Consider the following 21,197-nt stretch of genomic DNA (forward strand, 5'->3'; position numbering starts at 1 on the left):
ATAGTTTGAACAGAGTTTGTTGAAATAAAAGTGATCGCAACAAACCAACCCTGGAATGGGAAACAAAGCTTTCAAAAGGAAAAGGAACGACAGATTCAGTTTAGTTCAGTTCAGTCGCTCAGTCGTGTCCGACTCTTTGCGACCCCACGAACCACAGCACGCCAGGCCTCCCTGCCCATCACCAACTCCCGGAGTTTATTCAAACTTAGGTCTATTGAGTCGGTGATACCATCCAACCATCTCATCCTCTGTCGTCCCCTTCTCCTCCCACCTTCAATCTTTCCCAGCATCAGGGTCTTTTCAAATGAGTCAGTTCTTTGCATCAGGTGGCCAAAGTATTGGCGTTTCGGCTTCAGCATCAGTCCTTCCAATGAATATTCAGGACTGATTTCCTTTAGGATGGACTGGTTGGATCTCCTTGCATGCAAGGGACTCTCAAGTCTTCTCCAACACCACAGTTCAAAAGCATCCATTCTTTGGCGCTCGGCTTTCTGTATAGTCCAATTCTCACATCCACACATAGAGTATCCAATCATAGAGTAGTCATCTCTTATTGGGAATCCCTCTTGGGATTATCTGAGTTTTTTTCCCCCACTCATTTTAGAAAATAGAAAACCGATGAAGTCAATTGTTCAAGGTCCTCCTAATCCAGTACTCCTTCTCTTGTACTATTTGTCATATATCAGAATTTTGTGCTGATATGAGCTGGTTTGACACTTTCATTTATTAAAATGAGTAAGATGAAAGGGCGATAGTGAAACCACGGCAGAACTTCATGCATCAGTGTTGTGGCTTCTTTGCTGAATTAGGTAACAGTTTCTGAATACTGGAAAAATGATTCCTTCATTTTTTGTTTGCTATTTATGGTGTAATGACTCAGACATGCACACTTTTAAGTCTGATTCTCTTATTAACACAATCTCTGTCAACATCATAACCAGAAATTGGCACACTTTTTCTGTGAAGGGCAAGAGAGTAATATGTTAGGCATTATGGGTCTCATATAGTCTGTGTCACGTTTTCTTCATTTGTTTCTATAACCCTTTTAAAACGTAACAACTCTTGATTTACAGCATTTGCCCATTTCCATGGTGTAAGTATTTAAACCATGACTGATGTCAGCCTACCAGCGTGCTGTCACACTGCATTTGGATTTGGGGAGAGATGTACTGTGCCACAGGGCAGTATTTCCTTAGGTAATATTTCTACCATAAAGATAAGGCTACAGTAACTAATCTCAAGAGCATACAGAGTAAAATAAAATCTAGTAAAATACATAGGAAGTGGTGAATTTGGTTATTAACTACCTTTGTAATTTTATGTATTTAATTCAGTTCATGTAATTTGATTTTTAATAATGCCTGTATTTAAGAAGCAGCTGACAAAATTCATGGAAAGTTAATAGTCTGCTTCAGCCCTGGTAGGTTGGTTCAGACCAGCTCCAGCAATGACGGTTGATGATGTTTTTCCAAAGGGAGGCTTCTAGCAGATGGGTTCATGCTGTCATTGCTCTGTATTATAATACTCAAAATTAAGTGCATTGTAATACTCAAAATGGATTAGAGTTCTGAAATGTCAAGGTAGAATAGGTTTCATGTCTTTTCTGCCCTTGTTCAAAAAAATATAACTTGAAAGGAATTTCCAATGTTAGAAAAATACTTTGTTGAACGGCTTCCTGAAGTTCTGAGAAAGGGCATGTTCTCTGGATCTTGAACTTAAACATAGAACAGAGTTTTCTCATATTGCTCTAATGACTACGTAGTGATTCTGTTATATTTTGAGGTTTATTTTAAAACAAATCTGAACAGCCTGGTCACATAATCTGCCACTTAGTATGGTAAAGATTAATTCTATGAATCCCAGCATTTTTTTTTAAGCTTGTGGTCAAATATGTAAACCATAAAATTCATCATTTTAAGCATTTTAAATGTACTCATAAAATATATTCTCACTGTTGTGCAAACATTGCCACCATCTGTCTCCAGAAGTTTATTGTCCCAAACTGAAACTCTGTGCCCATTAAATAGTAAGTTCTCATCACACCCCCCCAACACCCTGGCAACTATCATTCAGCAACTTTCTGTCTCTATGAATCTGACCACTATAGGTGGCTGCTATAAGTGGAATCATACATCATTTGTCCTTTTGTGACTTACTTCACTTAGCAGGTTTTTGAGGTTTATCTGTGTGTGGCATGTCAGAATTTCTTTCCTTTTTTTAAAGAATGAATAATATTCCATTATATGTGTCTATCATATATTATTTATCCATTTATTGAAGGAAATTAGGGTTGTTTCCACCTTTTAGCTCTTGTGAATAAAGCTATACTGTGAGAAGCACCAAGTTTAGTTAGAAAAATCCACCCATGAACATGGATACTGTATGGCACCATAAAAAATTCACTTATTGAAAGAGTGTATATGGATATTTTTCGCTTAGGGTCACTTAGATACTATAATAAGGCTTGGTTTGCATACACTGTGGAATTCCTTCTGTGTTTGAAAATGGAGCTATTTATCTTTTTTGTAAGATTTAAATACAATATGATCAATATTATAATGGCAGTCTAATCTCTCCCATGAGCTTCCCCAGTGGCTCAGCGATAAATAATCCACCTGCCAAGGCAGGAGACACAGACATCTGTTCGATCCCTGGGTCAGGGAGATCCCCTGAAGAAGGCAATGGTAACCCGCTTCAGTATTCCTGCCTGGAAATCTCATGGACAGAGGAGCCTGGCAGGCTACAGTCCATGGAGTCACAAAGAGTCGGACCTAACTTAGCTATTCAACAACGTTTTGGTTATGTCTTTCTAAAATAGTTTCTCCAGATGTTTGGTAACTTGAGTTGTGCTAAGTTAAATTAAATGATGGGAATTCATTGAATTATCCAAGTCAGTTCAAGTAAGATAAAATACCTGAATGTTATCTGCTAAACGAGTCTAAATTGACTTACCTTGTCTCCTTATGAGTGAGTGTGTGTGCTCAGCTGCTTCAGTTGTGTCCGACTCTTTGCAACGCTATGGACGGTAGCTCCTTAGGAAGGGGAAACTAAAGATGTGTGTGTTTGTTAGATACACATCTGGTACCACACTGAAGAAAGAAATTGGTATTTGTTTCTAGAGGTTGTGGAATATTCCAGTCGGGAAATGCTGGCATGGAGAAGACTACAATGACTTGGTGCTTGGCAGTTTTTGCTAGAGATTAAGATTTTTAAGGGTTGGAATTGTAATATGTAATTGAAGTACTAAAGATATTAATGGAAAGATTTCATTATGGAAAGAAAATAGGATGTGGCATTTTCAGCAAAATAAGGTATGAAGAATGGAAAAGCATTTTGTTAGGGGAAAACAATGAGCGTGCCCTAGACTCAGGTATGTGTTTGTTTTGGAGGTGGAAAAACAAACCAATAAGGACACGAAAAGTTGTGACTAGTTCTAGAGAGAGAGCCCTATAAAGAAGTTTTGTAAATGGTCCAGCTGAGACTAGATTAAATGTAGTTAGATAAGTGGATTTTGTTAGAAAAGTAGGCTGATGCAAGACTAGATTTTTGTTCCTCTCTGTTAAGAGGACAAAGTTTTCTTGGAATATAGCTTTTGGTAACAGATCATGAGTTTGTTTGCCTTTAAGACACTTGTATTTGCTTTTTGAAATCTTTTGTCACTTTAAGTGACTAAGTTGCTTCGCAAGGACCTATGATCCTATTGGACCAAGTGTTTGAAAGCTATTTAATATTTTTTGACAAACTGCCTGCCTGAATAGCAAATTGTAACTAAGGTTCTTCTGACCTCCAGCTCACTCTGGGATGCTTCAGAGGAACCCTGGGGGCAACTCAGAGAGGAAAATTAAAATAATTAGGCTTATCTGATATGTTAAATTACTTGAGAAGAACTGTCAAGTGATTGGAGATTAACCTTATATTGTATGGATAATTAACATTAATAGAGATATTCTAAAATTTATATGGAATTCCTAAAAATGTGATATGTACTGATATAATGTTATCAGTCATGTTCCAGTTATCTTAAAATGTTGTATGTCACAGAAATATCCAAGATTCTTGTCAGTTGGCTTGTAATCAGATCTTTCACCATGCTATTTAAGACTTTTGTGGTCTATAGACAATCATTGTTTTACTCTTTTTATAAAATGAAGATCTTCAAGAAAATTCATAAAAGACTTCTTGATACATGTTTCTGATAACTTATGACCATACTGCTAAACTGTGTAAGAAATTACAAAACTCTGATAGAAACTTGACAGCTTCATCCAGATCAACAGGGATGAATTACATGGAACTGAATGAATTGATAAATATGATTTATAATTCTATGATTTTTTCTGAAATATACCAGCTTTTAATCTTTATTTTCCAGAAAAACCTTTACTTTTATGCTATGACTTACTACAAGATGATAAATTGCCCCTTGGTAAACAAAGATGGAACCCATTTTTTTTCTCTTTACCTGATCCTTCCAGAATTTGGCTTCTCCATCTGACTTGATGGTTTCTTGCAATCAGGTTACTTCTTATACTACCCATTGTTTTAACTGGCCCTTTATTTTCAGGGTGTTTATGGTTTGTCTCTCTCTCTACTGGCATATGACTTTATTAATGTTACCCATCTGTATTGCTTATATCCTGTCTGTTTTATAAGACTGTTGTCTCTTGCATTGCCCAATGTGTATCCAGGGCTCCAACAAAAGAGATGTCATGATAGAGTTCATCATATATACATAGAATCATCGTAATTGTGAAACTCTAGGTATGAGAAAAAACCACAAGGGAGAACATTTCCTGAATCACAACAGCCTGATAAGACAGGCAATCAAGAGAATTTTAGATTATCGATTATCAATAAGGGCTGATCCAGCAAAGATCAGCACACCAGATGGCCTAGCAATAGAGTCTTCACCTGATTAGGAATAAAGCTTCTTAGCACCGTCAACAAGATTGGTCATGAAATGCCTCTCAAATGTTAGTTGAATTAATGACCAATGTGAGGCGCTGTGGATGAAAAGTATTGCCTTCCTTATCAGTAAACAAAGGATGTTGGCAGCCACCAGCCCAGCAGCCACAGCAGCCGCCTGGACTGTTCACCTTGAGGGGCTTCAGGCTGCAGACAAGCAGGATACTGGCCATAGATACTCAAGGTGCATAATGAAGGAATGATTTCAGAGAGGCCAGACTCTGGCACCTTGCCAAACACAGATGCTGCTGCTGCTGCTGCTGCTGCTAAGTCGCTTTAGTCGTGTCTGACTCTGTGCAACCCCATAGACAGTGGACCAGCTGTGCTCCCTCGTCACTAGGATTCTCCAGGCAAGAACACTGGAGTGGGTTAACATTTCCTTCTCCAATGCATGAAAGTGAAAAGTGAAAGTGAAGTCGCTCAAATGTGTCTGACTCTTAGAGACCCCATGGACTGCAGCCCACCAGGCTCCTCCATCCATGGGATTTTCCAGGCAAGAGTGCTGGAGTGGGGTGCCATTGCCTTCTTCCCAAACACAGCAAACCTCTAAATTCATTAACTTGAGATGTTTCCTTTTCTTTAACAGTAATCTTTTGATGTTCTGACTACCTACTTTTGGGCTTCCCTTGTGGCTCAGCTGGTAAAGAATCTGCCTGCAATGTGGGACACCTGGGTTCACTCCCTGGGTTGGATCCTCTGCAGAAGGGAACGGCTATCCACTCCAGTATTCTGGCCTGGAGAATTTCATCGGCCGGATAGTCCATGGGGTCACAGAGAGCTGGACACGACGGAGTGACTTTCACTTTCACTTTTAGGCTTCCCTGATAGCTCAGTTGGTAAAGAATCTGCCTGCAGTGCAGGAGACCCTGGTTCAATTCCTGGGTCAGGAAGATCTGCTGGAGAAGGGATAGGCTACTCACTCCAGTATTCTTGGGCTTCTCTGATGGCTCAGCTAGTAAAGAATCTGCCTGCAATGTGGGAGGATTTGATACCTAGGTTAGGAAGATCCCCTGCAGAAGGGAAAGGCTACCCACTCAGGTATTCTGGCTTGGAAAATTCCTTGGAGTATATGGTTCCAAGGGGTCACAAAGAGTCAGACGTGACTGAGTGACTTTCAATTCACTTCACCTAGTTATTGTTGCAAACCCCCTGTATCCTGGCTCTTTTTTTAACTCTTCAGCACAGTCCTGCATACCAATTTCCTTGTTTTAACTATTTTCCATGACTTGCCCCTTTAAATTTTTGGAGGACAGGCACGATTTCAAGGCCAGGAGTGCTTGTGAATATGATGCTGCCCTGAAGCCACAGTTTCAGGTTGTTGTTGGGACATGTGGCTAGAAGGTGCGAGGAATTCTTGATGCCCAACTCTGGTTTCTGCAGCCAGAGCTTTAGTGGAAGTCCTGTTTAGGCATTGTGAACGAGGGTGGAGTGTGCCATAAGAAACACCAAATGCTTGGGTCTCGTTTGGTCTGTTTCATTCAGTGACTTTTTATCTAGGATGGGAGAGGCCTTGGTACAATATTGTGTGTCCAGAGTCCTTATCTGTTTCACATACAGAGACAGCAACTCATCTTTCGACTCTGTTCTCATGTCGGTCATTACCGAGTGTTGAGAGAACTGGCCAGACGTGCCTACTGCTACTGCTACTGCTGCTAAGTTGCTTCAGTCGTGTCCGACTCTGTGCGACCCCATAGACGGCAGCCCACTAGGCTCTTCTTTCCCTGGGATAGTGCTTGTCTATTAGCTACTATACGTGTGGTAGTTTGATACTGTTCATCTCAACATCCTAGTTTATTCCTGGCCCGCTTCACTCTCTGCTGGGAAACAGAAGCTTGTTTTTCTGTGGCTCAGTCCGTTTACTGCTTCTTTCCTGAACCAGTTCACGTGTGCATTTTTAGATACATGGATTGCTTCTGACACTGTTCTTTCTGATCTGACTGATTTCACTCAGTGGGATTCTCTGGATTTAGCGATGTTCCTATTGAGGGCACGCTCTCATTCTTTTGCATGGCTGTCATCCTCCATCATCTTCCTAGACGGCTTCTTTCTGCATTCATCTCTCCATGGACGCTCCGTGTGCTGCCACGTCCTCTGTCGTAAGTGGTGCTCGCGGTCCACGTGGGTCATTTGTCTCTTTGAAAACTGGGTTTCTGCAAATATGCCCCTAGAGGTGGGTCTGCCCCCCAGGAACTTGTGTCTCATTTTTTCACGTGGAACACACAGTTCTTGTGATGGGACATTTGTTTCCAGTGCTCCGTCGGCTGCAGGTGTACAGCATCTTCCCCCACCTCCACCTACATGTCTCTTCTTCTTGGCTCTCTGGCCGTGTAGGTTATCCCAGAGTGCCTGGCTCACCACCCTTGCTCTGCAGGAGGGCCCTGTTTTCTCTGTATTAGTGGCTATGAGTCTCTCCCCGCTGTCTCCTCCATGTCCGCAGCCCCCCTTTTCCATTGTTGACAACCATCCGTTTTGTGTTCTAAGTCTGTGCGTCACTTTCACTTTTGGAACACAGTCGTTGGTGGGTGTGGACGTCTCTCCATTTCACCTGTAAGTGATAGTGTGCTGTCAGTGTTCGTCTTGCTGACCTCCCTGAGGTCATTGTTAGGTACAGAAGTTCCTGTGGATAGCATGATGTCCTTCCTTTCCTCCACCACAACAGATTCCCTCTTGTGTGTGCATCACTTCTGTCTCCATTCATCTGGCCATGCCCATCTGGTTTGCTTCCAATTTTGGGATATTATAAATACTGCTGTGGTGTCTGCTGCAGTGCACAGGTCCTCTGGAATTCTTGTTTTCAAACCATACATTCTGAAGAGGGGGACTGCCCGATCACACGGTAGCTCATTGTCTGAATTTCTTTTAAAGGCCGCTGCATCCCACTGTCTTCCCCACTACACCCTGGGAGGGTCCCCTCTCCCTTCACCTCTCTCAGCTTTTCACCTTTGTTGATGTTCTGATGATGGCTGTTTCAGTGGGGCCTCTGACCCCTCCTCCCAGTTTGCTTTGAATGTCTCTAATAAATTGCCATCCTGAACATCATTTTAGGTGGTTTTTTTTTTTTTTTTTTTTTTGGTTTGTTTCTTTAAATGGTGGGAGTGGCAGTTGCCTGGTGATCATTTCTTCTTCCTACTTTCCCCTGTTTGTAATTCTTTTCCATGACTAATCCCTTGAAATGTTGGGAAGACAGGTATTATTTCAGGCTCAGTAGCCCTCATGAATATTAAGTTCTGAGAATCAGTATTGTTCAGGTTGTTGTTGGGCCATAGGGCTAGAAGGCAGAAGGATTTCTTCATCCCTGGCTCTGGTTTCTAAAGCAGTCAGAGCTTCTGGAAGTCATGTTTTGGGATTGTGAAGGATGGTGTAATGTGCCAGACTGAACACCAAATGTGTGGGTCTCGTTCCTCTGTTTTATGCCTCCACCCCCCCCACCCAGAGTTGGAGTAACATTGGTATATGGTACTGTGGGACTCCAGAGTCTTTCTCAATTTCACAGTTCCACGAGACAGCTGCTGAACTACTCACTGATTCTTTTCTCAAGTATGTTATTGCTGAGTCTTGTCAGAATTAGCTTTGTGTCCGTAGGTCCTGGTTGATTATCTACAGTATATGTCATGGTTTGTTTCTTCATCTCAACCTGCATGGTGGACCCCTCGGCCCCTTCATTCTCCTTTATTAATCAGAAGTTTTTCTGTTTCTGTGTCTGTCATTTCCTGCATGTATTGACGATGTGCATTTCAGATTCATGGGATAGCTTATGATATTGTTCTTTGATTTTGACTGACTTCACTGGAAAAGGTCAGTTTTCATTCCAATCCCAAAGGCAATGCCAAAGAATGCTCAAACTACCGCTCAATTGCACTCATCTCACACACTAGTAAAGTAATGCCCAAAATTCTCCAAGCCAGGCTTCAGCAATACATGAACCGTGAACTTCCTGATGTTCATGCTGGTTTTAGAAAAGGCAGAGGAACCAGAGAATTGCCAACATCCACTGGATCATCGAAAAAGCAAAAGAGTTCCAGAAAAACATCTACTTTTGCTTTATTGACTATGCTAAAGCCTTTGACTGTGTGGATCACAACAAACTGGAAAATAAGAGATGGGAATACCAGACCACCTGACCTACCTCTTGAGAAATTTGTATGCAGGTCAGGAAGCAACAGTTAGAACTGGACATGGAACAACAGACTGGTTCCAAATAGAGAAAGGAGTACATTAAGGCTGTCACCCTGCTTATTTAACTTATATGCAGAGTACATCAGTACTCTTGCCTGGAAAATCCCATGGATGTAGGAGCCTGGTAGGCTGCAGTCCATGGGGTCGCTAAGAGTCGGGCACGACTGAGTGACTTCACTTTCACTTTTCATTTTTATGCATTGGAGAAGGAAATGGCAACCCACTCCAGTGTTCTTGCCTGGAGAATCCCAGAGACGGGGGAGCCTGGTGGGCTGCCGTCTATGGGGTCGCACAGAGTCAGACACAACTGAAGGGACTTAGCAGCAGCAGCAGCAGCAGCAGCAGCAGAGTACATCATGAGAAATGCCAGGCTGGATGAAGCACAAGCTGGAATTAAGACTGCCAGGAGAAATATCAATAACCTCAGATATTCAGATGACACCACTCTTATGTCAGAAAGCAAAGAACTAAAGAGCCTCTTGATGAAAGTGAAAGAGGAGACTGAAAAAGTTGGTTTAAAACTCGACATTCAGAAAACGAAGACCATGGCATCTGGTCCCATCCCTTCATGGCAAATAGATGGGGAAACAGTGGAAATAGTGGCAGACTTTATTTTCTTGGGCTCCCAAATCACTGCATATGGTGACTGGAGCCATGAAATAAAAATGAAAATAAAAATAAAAAGATGCTTGAAATAAAAAGATGCTTACTCCTTGGAAGGAAAGTTATGACCAACCTAGACAGCATATTCAAAAGCAGAGACATTACTTTGCCAACAAAGGTCCATCTAGTCAAAGCTATGGTTTTTCCAGTGGTCATGTATGGATGTGAGAGTTGGACGGTAAAGAAAGCTGAGCACCGAAGAACTGATGCTTTTGAACTGTGGTGTTGAAGAAGACTCTTGAGAGTCCCTTGCACTGCAAGGATATCCAACTAGTCGATCCTAAAGGAAATCAGGCCTGAATATTCATGGGAAGGACTGATGCTGAAGCTGAAACTCCAATACTTTGGCCACCTGATGCAAAGAGCTGACTCACTGGAAAAGACCCTGACTGAAGATTGAAGGCAGGAGGAGAAGGGGACGACAGAGGATGAGATGGCTGGATGGCATCACTGACTCGATGGACATGAGTTTGGATAAACTCCGGGAGTTGGTGATGGACAGGGAGGCCTGGCGTGCTGCGATTCATGGTCAAAAAGAGTCGGACACGACTGAGTGACTGAACTGACTGACTTCACATCACATGAGTAGCTGTGGGTATAACTGTGTTCCTGCTGGTGGCATTCTCTCCTTCTTCATGGCTGCGTCATCTTCGGTTGTTCACAGGTCACTTCCTGCCTCTGGACTCGCCTGTCCGTGGACACTGTGTGTGCTGCCACGTGTTCTCTGTTGTCCACGGTGCTGTTTGGGTTTCTCCCAGGACACTCTTAAGAGGTGAGCCTGCCCAATCACCCTGTGGCTGAAAATTGTCAGCTTTTCAGGGCACTTCTCTACTGTTCTTCATACTAGTTGTTACCTCCCAGCTGCCCCGTAAATTAGTTCCCTTTTTTCTCCACAGCCTCTCCACCATTTATTCTTTCCTCTTTTTTTTTTTTTTGTATTGACTTTCTGATGATGGCTCTTCATATGGAACCGGTTTATTCCTTTTCAAATTAAATTTTCCTGTGTATGGATTCACGATATTGAGCATGTTTCATGGACGTTTTAAACTGTTAACAAGGAAACTAGCATTTACCAGTTGTAATTAGTTTTCCAAGTCTTTTCCTTTTGCAAAAAATTATTTTTGATTAGTTGTATGAAAATTGTTTGACAGCAGGTATCATTTACAGTCTAGGAATGGGCTTTAGGTTCCGGGTGTTGGAAACAGCCACAAGATGGCAGCACTTCTTCATGCTCCACTCTGGTACTATGCTAATGAAGCCTTAGGGTCAGTTTGACTATCTGACTCTACCTTAGGTTGAATATACCAGCTGGAACCACTGTCAGCTTATGTCTTATTACTTTTTTTTTTTTTTTAGTTTTTATATTTCTTGTAGTACATTTGGTTTATTGTTGTGGAGGTTGTAGGTATACAGGATCTCATTTAGTTGTACACATATACATATCTGTTCAACTGTTGCCCTCTTTTCACATGTAAGGTGTTACACAGTGTTCTGTTACCCGCTTTCCTATGTAGCTGTTGGTTCCTTGTTGACAGTCTTATATATCAGTGTGATACATCACTCCCAACCTCCTGATGAATCCCATCTTGCCTTCCCCCTTGGTAACCATGCGCTTGTTTTCTAAGTCTGTGCATCTCTTTCACTTTCATAAATTAGTGGATTGGTATCAATTTTTCCATTTCACATACAACTGATATATGATGTTTGTCTTTTTCTGACTTACCTTAGTACTGTATCCCATATTGTCTCCCAATTCATAGGTTACTACAAATGGCATTATTTCTTTTTCATGGCAGAATCCTATTATACTGTGGAAATGTGTCACTTCCTTATCCATTCATTTGTCGACAGACATTTGGTTTGCTTTTGTGTTTGGGTACTGTAAATAGTGCTGCAGTGCATGCTTGGGTGCATTTGTTTTTGAATTCTTATTTTCTCCTCTTATTCTCTTAGGAATGTGCCTGTCTGATCATATGAGAGCTCTATTTTCACCATTTAGACACACTTTCATAATGTTCTCTATAGTGTTTGTTACCAATTACATCCCACCAGCATTATAGGAGGGTTCCCTTTTCCCAAGCTCCCCACTATACCATTTACTGTCAGCAGCCTTTTTACAGAGAAGGCAGTGGCACCCCACTCCAGTACTCTTGCTTGGAAAATCCCATGGACAGAGAAGCCTGTTGGGCTGCAATCCAAGGGGTTGCTAAGAGTCGGGCACGACTGAGTGACTTCACTTTCACTTTTCACTTTCATGCATTGGAGAAGGAAACGGCAACCCACTCCAGTGTTCTTGCCTGGAGAATCCCAGGAACGGGGGGAGCCTGGTGGGCTGCCGTCTATAGGGTCACACAGAGTCAAACACGACTGAAGCGACTTAGCAGCAGCAGCAGCCTTTTTTATAATCGCTATTTTGACTGGTGTGAGGTGATATGTGTAATTTTCATTTTGCTAATTCACCATAATTGAGTGCCTTTCATGGAATTTCTTTTCACTACATACTGAATAAACAGTATTTTCAATATCTACTCCTCCTTCTTAGGAGATACCTGTGAAGTTTAGGTGGAAAGGTCATGATGTCTGCACATATCTGCAGATGTTTCACCAAAACAACAGTGATGCTACACACACACTCTCTCTCTCTCTCACACACACACACACACATACTCAAGGGTGTTCAAGCCCATGTTGATTTATAAAGTATTCCACCTGGGTGAACAGTATGTGGGAGATCACTGCACTATTTGCAACTTTTCTACTGATGTGAATGTTTTCAAAACATAAAGTCCAAAAACATATCAAGTGTCAAGTGCTAGTCACTCAGTTGTGACCAGCTCTTTGCAACCCCAGGGACTGTAGCCCGCCAGGTTCCTCTGTCTTTGGGATTCTCCAGGCAAGAATACTGGAGTGGGCTGCCATTCCCTTCTCCAGGGGATGTTCCCCACCCAGGAATCGAACCCAGGTCTCCTGCATTTCAGGCAGATTCTTTACCATCTGAGCTACCCATGTATATAGCAATTTTAATTAAGACACTGCAAAAACCTTTATAAACATTTTGGGAAAAGTCAGCCTATAGATTTAATTTCTTGCATTTGAATGTATTCAAATTTTATTACCATTGTCTATGGATATTTAACACTAGCATTTGTGCAACAGTCCTCTTAGGCAGAGGGGGATCTTAACACACAAATCTTACACACTAAAAATAACTGTACCATGTTCAACAAGACTGTTTTTTGATTCCGTAAACCAAGCTTGACAGAGCAGCCAATTCAAGAGAAATGATTCCAGGACATACGTGAACTTACCACTTAAGGGAACATTACAGATTATACTAAAATGTTACACAGACTTAGCGAAAGTTCATCATTTTCTCCTAGACGCAGACAGGTTCACCATGTAGACACCTGTACATTACAGCACTCTGAGGTTTTTGCAAAGCGTACATTATAGATACATTTTCCATACAGTGCAATTTTTATTGTCTAAGACATGAGTAATAGTGCACTTAAATCCAACAGTCACATTCAAATATATCAAGAGTAAACTTCAAGTACCTGGTTATTGAAGAAATACATACTGTTATTATTTTTTTAAATAATTTGTGCAAGTACAAGATTTTCAGTGTAGATGGTAATATATCTATAAGGATTCTAAACAAGAGAACGCGAGGAGTATTTGTATAGAATAAACCACCTCTCTAAAAATATGTGCATTTGGAAAACTGAAGCAAATGTCTTGGGCTGACAGGCAGGCAGTGTTACACAACTTTTTATCAGAAATCACACATATAATATGTATACTCACAGACGGTTAAAGAGAACTGCTCTAGAAGACAGTGAGCTCTCATCAGGAACCATTTTCCAGGACAATGTAGTGTCCACACTGAGTCCTGTTATCTTTCATTAATTAAACACCAATGACAGTTCTGCACTGTGGTTCAATTATAGGACATTAGTTTTTGTTTTGTTTTTTTTGAGGGGATTTAGATAACAAGTTCAGACTTTCTAAAACCTAGCATAGAGTTTCAGAAGGTCTCTTTTGGGCTTCTAGTTGAAAGGAAGAAAATGCTGTGGATGGCAGACTGTAAGGACTAGTGAAAAAAGAAGTTGTTTTTATTTAAGAAACCAAAAATTAGAAAATAACCATTTCCTACTACCTGAGACGAAATATGAGTGTAGCAACCAGTCTTTTACAGTTTTTTGTTGAGATGGTGAATTACACAAAAATACTACTTATAATAACTTAGTGTACATGCTCTGGGGGTGGGGGTGGGTGGGTGGAGTCTGTGTCATGTTTAAGAATAAGAAATGATTCATCTATGTTGTCCTGAGGTATAGGATAACCTGGATCAGATGGACTGAATGACTTCATTCTCTGGAAAATTTCAAAGCTTCCAGAACAGAGGATTAACGATTCCAAATATTGCCCATTTTTTTTGGTCCAGGAAATACCTCTGTGATTAAGGTGCTCATAATAGACTTGTATCATCTTAATTCATAAAATCTGGATATGGGTAGACACCAAAACTGTGTCTCAGGTGCAGGTCTGACAGTAAGTGAACCCGATGCCCTAGCTAGGACTGACCCTTAAAGCAGCTACCCTTGAAACCCAACAACTGCAAGAGTCACATCTTTAAGTGGTTTTCTTTGTAATGCAGCACAAGGTCCCTCTTGTTTTTCGGCTTCAAGTGACAATTACTGGTCAGATCTTTTCCATGATACTAATTTTTTTTTAACTTAAGAAGGACTGAATCAAAGACTAAAATCTCACTTAATTTTATCCTTTAAAATGAAAAGCAGTGACTTATCTATCACCTCTACAAAATCATGCTGTGGAGTTCAAAGAAAAGTTTTAAAATAAGATACATACAAAAGTAAGTATGTATCTTAAATGATTATTGTCTTCCAAAGTTTTCCCCAAAATCACTTTAAAATCTTGCTTCAAAGACCTAATTTTTCTTAGGTTTAAAACAAGCTATAAAATTATCTTATTTCTATTGGGTTTTATAATTTCTGCTTATTTTCTTCCCATTTAATAAAATCAAAACAAAAAATTCGAAACAATTACTGACAAGTCTTAAACCACCCAAAAAGTTTCAGCATTTTGATATAACCAAATTGTTTCTTCTGATTAAAAAAAAATTATTAATTTAAATCTAAAGATCACTGTATTGCAGCAGTCCTTTGTATTAAAATATTCTTTGTGGGGGACTTACTTTTTTTTCACTCCAAAAATGGAAACCAGCCTTCACAACGAATAAATACAGAAGATGCACAATGTACATGAACATGATTATACCTCACTTAAAGCTTGTATGGGGCAATCTGCATCCTCACTAATTGAGCCACTATTCTCTTCATTATGAAAGTTTTTAAAGCCGCCTTTATCAAAGACAGTTCTCCAAACTTAACCTTCAGTAAGTATCTTATTAATACATCCACTGTAATTATTCTTTTCATCCAAGGGATGAGTAATTTAATAGTATTACTAACAACCCTCTTCAAAATTATATTGATAAAACACTTGTCTTTGTTAGAATTCTCAAGTTTGGGAAAACCTTAGTATTTACATTATTAGATGACCCCTTTGAAAGTGCATTGATACAAAAGTTTGTTTTTACGCCCTGTAAACAGAACTATAGTTTGGACAATCCCTAATTATAAATTAACACTAAAACACAAACTTGTCCAAACTGCTTATGATTGCTATCTCAGTAAGAGAAAGAAAAAGAAATGGAAACACTATGTTATCATCATACTCTGGCTCACATGTGAAATGTTCATCAGGAAGACAGGTATAAGCTGATGCCATACAGGTTCTCCATGACCAAGCCTAAAAAAAAAGCCCTCTAATGTTTCCACCCACAGAAACCTTATGGCCAATGGCCAACCAACATTACTACTGAGAGTCACTTCTTTAAAAAAAAAAAAAAAAAAAATCACTAAAAATTCTCTAGTTTTCCTTATGGGTCAGTTAACTGAGAAGAAAAAGGCTCCTTCAATTTTGAGGATCCATTAAACAAGCTAGAGTGTTTCCTTTTTTAAAAAATTAACTGAGACATTTCACACAGCACACAAATACCTATAGCAAGAAAGTACATCTTTGCTCCTTCCCTCATTAGCCTTTCTTTAGGTGAGGACTTGAATGCCCCAAGATTCTTAACTATAATCAAGAAAACAGGCCAGGAGTAAAACTGAGCTTAGAGGAGAAAGACAAATTTACCAAAAGGAAAGCTCCGACTGTAGATTAGTTGTCTAGCCTTTTGCTCCTAGTCTGAGGAAACGGGGAAAAAGATGTCTTGGCAACTCTTTTGGAGATAGAAAGTGTTCACCGCTTTCTGCAGCTTCTGAATGTGGCCATAGATTTTGTTAGAGTTGATTTTGAAGAACTAAAATTTTAACTTGATACATAACTCTGAAGCTGGGTTCAGTTTTGGTGTGTTTTACAATGAAATGGTTATATATAGATGGGATTGAAATGATATTAAAGATTACCCTTCAACAGTCCTTTTAAGGGAAAACTACAATTGAAAGTATTTGTTAAAACGAGCAGTGCCACAAAGTAGAAATGTACATGGCAAGCACCTGATCACGAACTGTTAGAGTTGCAGGCAAAAACCAGCCTATAGCATAAAGTCATCACTGTTTCTATAACACTAAAAACATTTCAAAGTGGCTTCTGAAGTTTAAAACATACCTGAGTCATGTTCATAAACTTCCACTTAAATTATATTTGCCTAATGGACAAACCAGCAGAGTCAAGATAAATTTTCAAAAGGCTCAAGGGAGTAAGAAAATCTTAACCTTAGTATTAGTAAACTTAGAATATTTACAAACAAAACAATCAAGCACACACTTCTGTACATAAACCAGTGCAGTAAGAACTTCAGACAAGGGCAGTGCATCTCTGGTTTAAGGTAACCGTATTTGTAGCTTAATTATAACAAATTAACATCTATTCTAAATGATGGTTTAATGTTACATCCAGCATTTGACACATTTAAAATGTATGACCAAAACCCTGAAGAACCAATTCGACACTACTGACACCTTATCAGTAACAAACTTCTCCTTTATTTCTAAATTGCACATACTTTTAGTGTCTATGGTTAAAATAAATTTACTACTTCTTAATGTAAATACCAGAGAACTTTAGCTGTTGCCATTGTAAAAATAATTTACCTTGAATAAATATTCAGCTTTTGCTTTCTTGACAAACCAGAATGAGGACACGAATTCAGCTCTTGTCAGTCCAAAACTGTTTTAAAAGAAGAAGGGCAATTTTATGTGGCAAAGATATTGGAAATAGCATGTTAAACACAAGTCTCGGTTTACCAGCAATTTCAGGTTTGAAAAATATTTCTATATTTGGAGTGCTTAAAAAGTCTGGTCCTTTTTTAAACTAACAAATATTCTCTAAAGAGATTAGTCATATCCTTGACTGGTCTGGAGCACTGTTTGCAAAGTAGAGGCAGAGAAAAGCTTACAATGAAATGGTGTATAACACAAATGGCATTAAATAGGTCACCTGTTTCACATAGAATGACTAGCACCTCCTTCCTGCTCCCAGAGTGAAGAGCCCCACCAGGCCACGTGGAACATGAGTAATTAGAGTAAGTTTCATTCATAAAGTATTGAGGAGCCCATTACATTAGAAGGTTCTCACTTCTAAAGCCTTACGTTCAAGGCTGAACGTGTGATGGTGAACTGAGGGCACAGAAGACAGAGGTGGGCTACCAGTCTGCACGGTCCTGCGAGGGCTGCAGTGGGTAGGATTCAGGGGCTCTCCTGCACCCCATCCTCAGTCTCCAGTTCTGCCAACTGCCTCCTAAGGAGATTTACTTTCGCTTGCAATTCCTTGTTATATTCTATGATGTTAACCATTTCTTCATATGCTTCATCCAAATACTTGGAGGATCTGTTCCAGCGTAAAAAAATACCTATTGAATCCACGAAAGAACAGAAGGGAAAAAGATGCACAGCACGGATTAGCATTATACTTGTTGAGGTTAATACATAATCCCATGTATTATAACCCTTTGCTTTTTTCACAGTTCACATCTGTGTTTTATTATACTCTAAAATGCACAGCAATCTGAGGTACTGAAAGAGTACAGCTGAAGAGTGCACAAGAAGTCACCATGTACATGCTTGTTATTCAAAAACCCCTGTAACATTATGAAACAGAACAAAATGCAGTTCTGGTTATATTCAGGAATACAAACTAATCATTTACAATGCCATAAACTTCACACTTCCACAATACAAATATTCTTTTTTTAAACAATTACAGAACTTTATCTGAACCTGTAAGACCTCCTATAGGTGTGAAATCACTTTCAGTGGGAAAGTGGCAGTTAGAGCAAAAGCAGAACCACACAAATTGTTTAAAAAGGCGGAACTTCAGCACTCTCTCCCCCTCTCTGTTTCTAACAGACCGTCTTCCAATTCTGTAGGCAACTGCTTTTTTCCCCAGATAACATTAATTATCCTTTTATTATGGATAAAAAGACATTTTCTCCTGTACATACATATATGTTATTGATATCAGCTCAAAGTGATGGCTTAACAATATTCAAGTCAGGAGGTACAAATGCTTCCAGAATGCAGCATGCATGTACCAATAGCAACTTACCAGTAGCTGGTAAGTTCACAAAGATTTTATGAGTTATTAGAACACTTTCCATAAACCAAACTGCCATGCACCCTAGAGACTCCTTCTGTATGCATCCGAATACTACTTACATTCTTATCAGAGAAGGAAGATAGAAACACAGACTAAAGACCGACCTTGTTGATTTTTCTATTGCATGTATTTTTAAAATCCTGCTCTTCGATACAGGAATTACTTACTTTTAATGGTTAACTTCGGTGCAGATATAAACAGCAGAGAGACATTTTAAGGCCTCAGTGGGGTTTTTCTACAATCTATATACTTACCATGAGAATATTTTTATCCAACTTAGAATTTCATCCAGTTCTAAGCTGAGGAGGCACTAAACATACAGGGAAACCTTGTCCTTAATGGAGCAGCAGGAGCACATCCATATAAAAAAATCTTCTTTTATCACTTAATCCCTGAACTTTCAGTGATTTGTAAAAACCAGTTAAATTGTCCTTCAGGAGCCATCTGGCTCTCCAGTTTGCCTTTCCTCCCAAATAACTAGTTTCTCACTTCTGTTATTAAACATGACAGTGGCTATTAGGTAAACGGTCTCAGAATTCCTGAACAAGAAGTACAGCTGTTATCTCTCATTTAAGCGGTCACTTCTGCGCCTGTGCCTGACTGCACAAGTAAGGAGAAACACTGCGCTGAGGCTCAGAGCCCCAGGAGACTCTAAGGGTGAGGCCACTTTCCCACAGTGCTGAACATGGGACCCCTCGACCGATAAGATTAGAAGCCTAAGCTGAGCGGGAGGAGGCAGCTAATGACAGCTATCCCATGCAGAACAAGCCATGAGAGCTGACAGCCAGAGGAGTGACAGAAATAGGCTCCGTGTCAAACCCAGAAAGGAAAGCAACCTGAGACCCCCTCACACATAGACTTGCCCTTGAGAGTCTCACACAGGAGACCACAGTAAAATAACAGATGTGGAAGGTACTTGAGTTTACCAAACAGCTGCCATTCCTGTGTGTGTGCCCTTGTTGTTTTACATAAAGATGACTACAAATGTACTTACCACCTTCAAATTGATTAAAAAGAAATTAAATGGTATGTTATACCCTTTGTGTAATGAATAGATAATATATTTTAGATAGGTTTTTGGTAATTTTTTAAAAAACAAGCTTTAGTATTTAAGGTATGCGAAGAACTGACTCATTGGAAAAGACCCTGATGCTGGGAAAGATTGAAGGCAGGAGGAGAAGGGGCAACAGAGTTGGATGAGATGGTTGGGTGGCATCACCGACTCGATGGACATGAGTTTGAGCAAGCGCCAGGAGCTGGTGATGGACAGGGAAGCCTGGCGTGCTGCAGTCCATGGGGTTGCAATGAGTCAGACACTACTGAGCGACTGAACTGACTGCATTCTCTACTTCAGGAGATAAGCTTCGGAATCTGAAAGCAATGCAGGTAAAAACTCTTCTTCAGATATGAAAATCAAGTCTGGATTATTCCACTTAAACAAGACATCTGCATTACTGCCTTGATGGATGACATTACGTACATTTTATGGAATCTTACTAAAATGGACTAGCTCATTAACCCTTCAACAGCATTTAACAGAACAATCTGTCCTAAAGACTAGCTGATAAAGGGAACAGAAACCATCTCCTAAGAGCTTACAATTTATTCCTGTCCCAACTACCTATCACTTTCTTACACAAAAAGTAATGTACTTTCCCTCACCCCCATTAGGATGACCTGTCAAAGATGGGGGAAAAACAGGAAATAAGTATTGAGGAAGATGTGAAGAAACTGTAACCCTTGTCCACTGCTGATGGGGTTGTAAAATGGTACAAGGGTTACGGAAAACAGTATGGTTGTTCTTCAAAACACTGACCATAGAATTACTGTATGATCCAGCAGTTCCAGCATCAAAAGCAGGGTCCTACCTATGAATGAATAAGCAAAATGTATACACAAATGAAAAATCACTCAGCCTTAAAAAGGAAATCCCGTCACACGCTACTACATGGAAAGCCTTGAGCACAATAATTGCGTTCAGTGAAACGACGCAGTCACAAAAGGACAAATGCTGTATGGTTCCACTTAGGTGAGGCAGCAGGAGTAAGCAGAGCGGTGGCTGCCTGGGGCTGGACAGGAGCTCTGAGAAGCTGCTGTTCAATGGGTGCAGAGTCGTCAAGTTACACGAAGCAAAGCTCTGGAGACTGTTTCACAACAACGTGATATACTTGACCATCTCTGTGTACAATTAAGTATCACGTTGGTGAATTTTGTGTTTTTATCACAATAAAAAGAAGTAATGTACCTTCTTATCTTGAGATAATATCTGATATAAACAGCAGTATACACGTACTCTTGTACCCACAGGCAGTCAAGACAACATCCTGGACTATCAATAATGGGTTTGCAAAGGATGCATGACTTACCCTCCCACAGCTGAAGACTCTGTGGAGCAACAGATGGCCAGATGACAAGGTTGTTGGCTTCAAAGAGAGGGTTGGTGAACTTACTCAGTTCACTGGGCCGGTTGACCCAGGACCACAGGGACATCGTTTTCTGCTGCAGCTTCAACTTACATCTGATCAAGAAAGAAAACTGCCATTAAACCAATTAATTTACGGCAACCACTATTAAATGCTGCTTCTAATAGGACCATTTCTTTTCTCTGTACATTGGAAGGCAGAACAAAATGCTGTCAAATTGAAATATCTGTCAGCATTTTTCACTGTCAACAATTACCTAAATTGAAGAAACAGAAAATCTCA

The 21,197-nt window shown here is 40.1% G+C and overlaps 1 protein-coding gene and 1 long non-coding RNA gene across 7 annotated transcripts in view; one reads left to right on the forward strand and one right to left on the reverse strand.

Moving 5' to 3' along the window:
* Positions 1–21,197, forward strand: part of LOC109562785 (uncharacterized) — a 28,977-nt gene that overhangs the window by 7,034 nt on the left and 746 nt on the right. The window contains exons 2-3 of one of the 2 annotated variants that reach the window (XR_011567992.1): positions 10,469–10,576; positions 20,800–20,907. This is a non-coding gene — a long non-coding RNA (uncharacterized lncRNA). The remainder of the gene's footprint in view (positions 1–10,468; positions 10,577–20,799; positions 20,908–21,197) is intronic. The other variant, XR_002181213.2, reaches the window with a different exon arrangement.
* Positions 12,882–21,197, reverse strand: part of MTMR9 (myotubularin related protein 9) — a 116,065-nt gene continuing 107,749 nt past the window's right edge. For 2 of the 5 annotated variants that reach the window (XM_070794402.1, XM_019965807.2), the window contains 2 exons: positions 20,859–21,010; positions 12,882–17,746 (listed from right to left, as the gene is read on the reverse strand). In XM_070794402.1, the coding sequence (XP_070650503.1) occupies positions 17,583–17,746; positions 20,859–21,010 (316 nt within the window). In that variant the 3' untranslated portion in view covers positions 12,882–17,582. The other 3 variants (XM_070794403.1, XM_070794404.1, XR_011567991.1) reach the window with 2 other exon arrangements.

This window comes from Bos indicus, chromosome 8 (genome assembly GCF_029378745.1).
Source record: "Bos indicus isolate NIAB-ARS_2022 breed Sahiwal x Tharparkar chromosome 8, NIAB-ARS_B.indTharparkar_mat_pri_1.0, whole genome shotgun sequence".
In the NCBI taxonomy this organism is placed as follows: Eukaryota; Metazoa; Chordata; class Mammalia; order Artiodactyla; family Bovidae; genus Bos; species Bos indicus.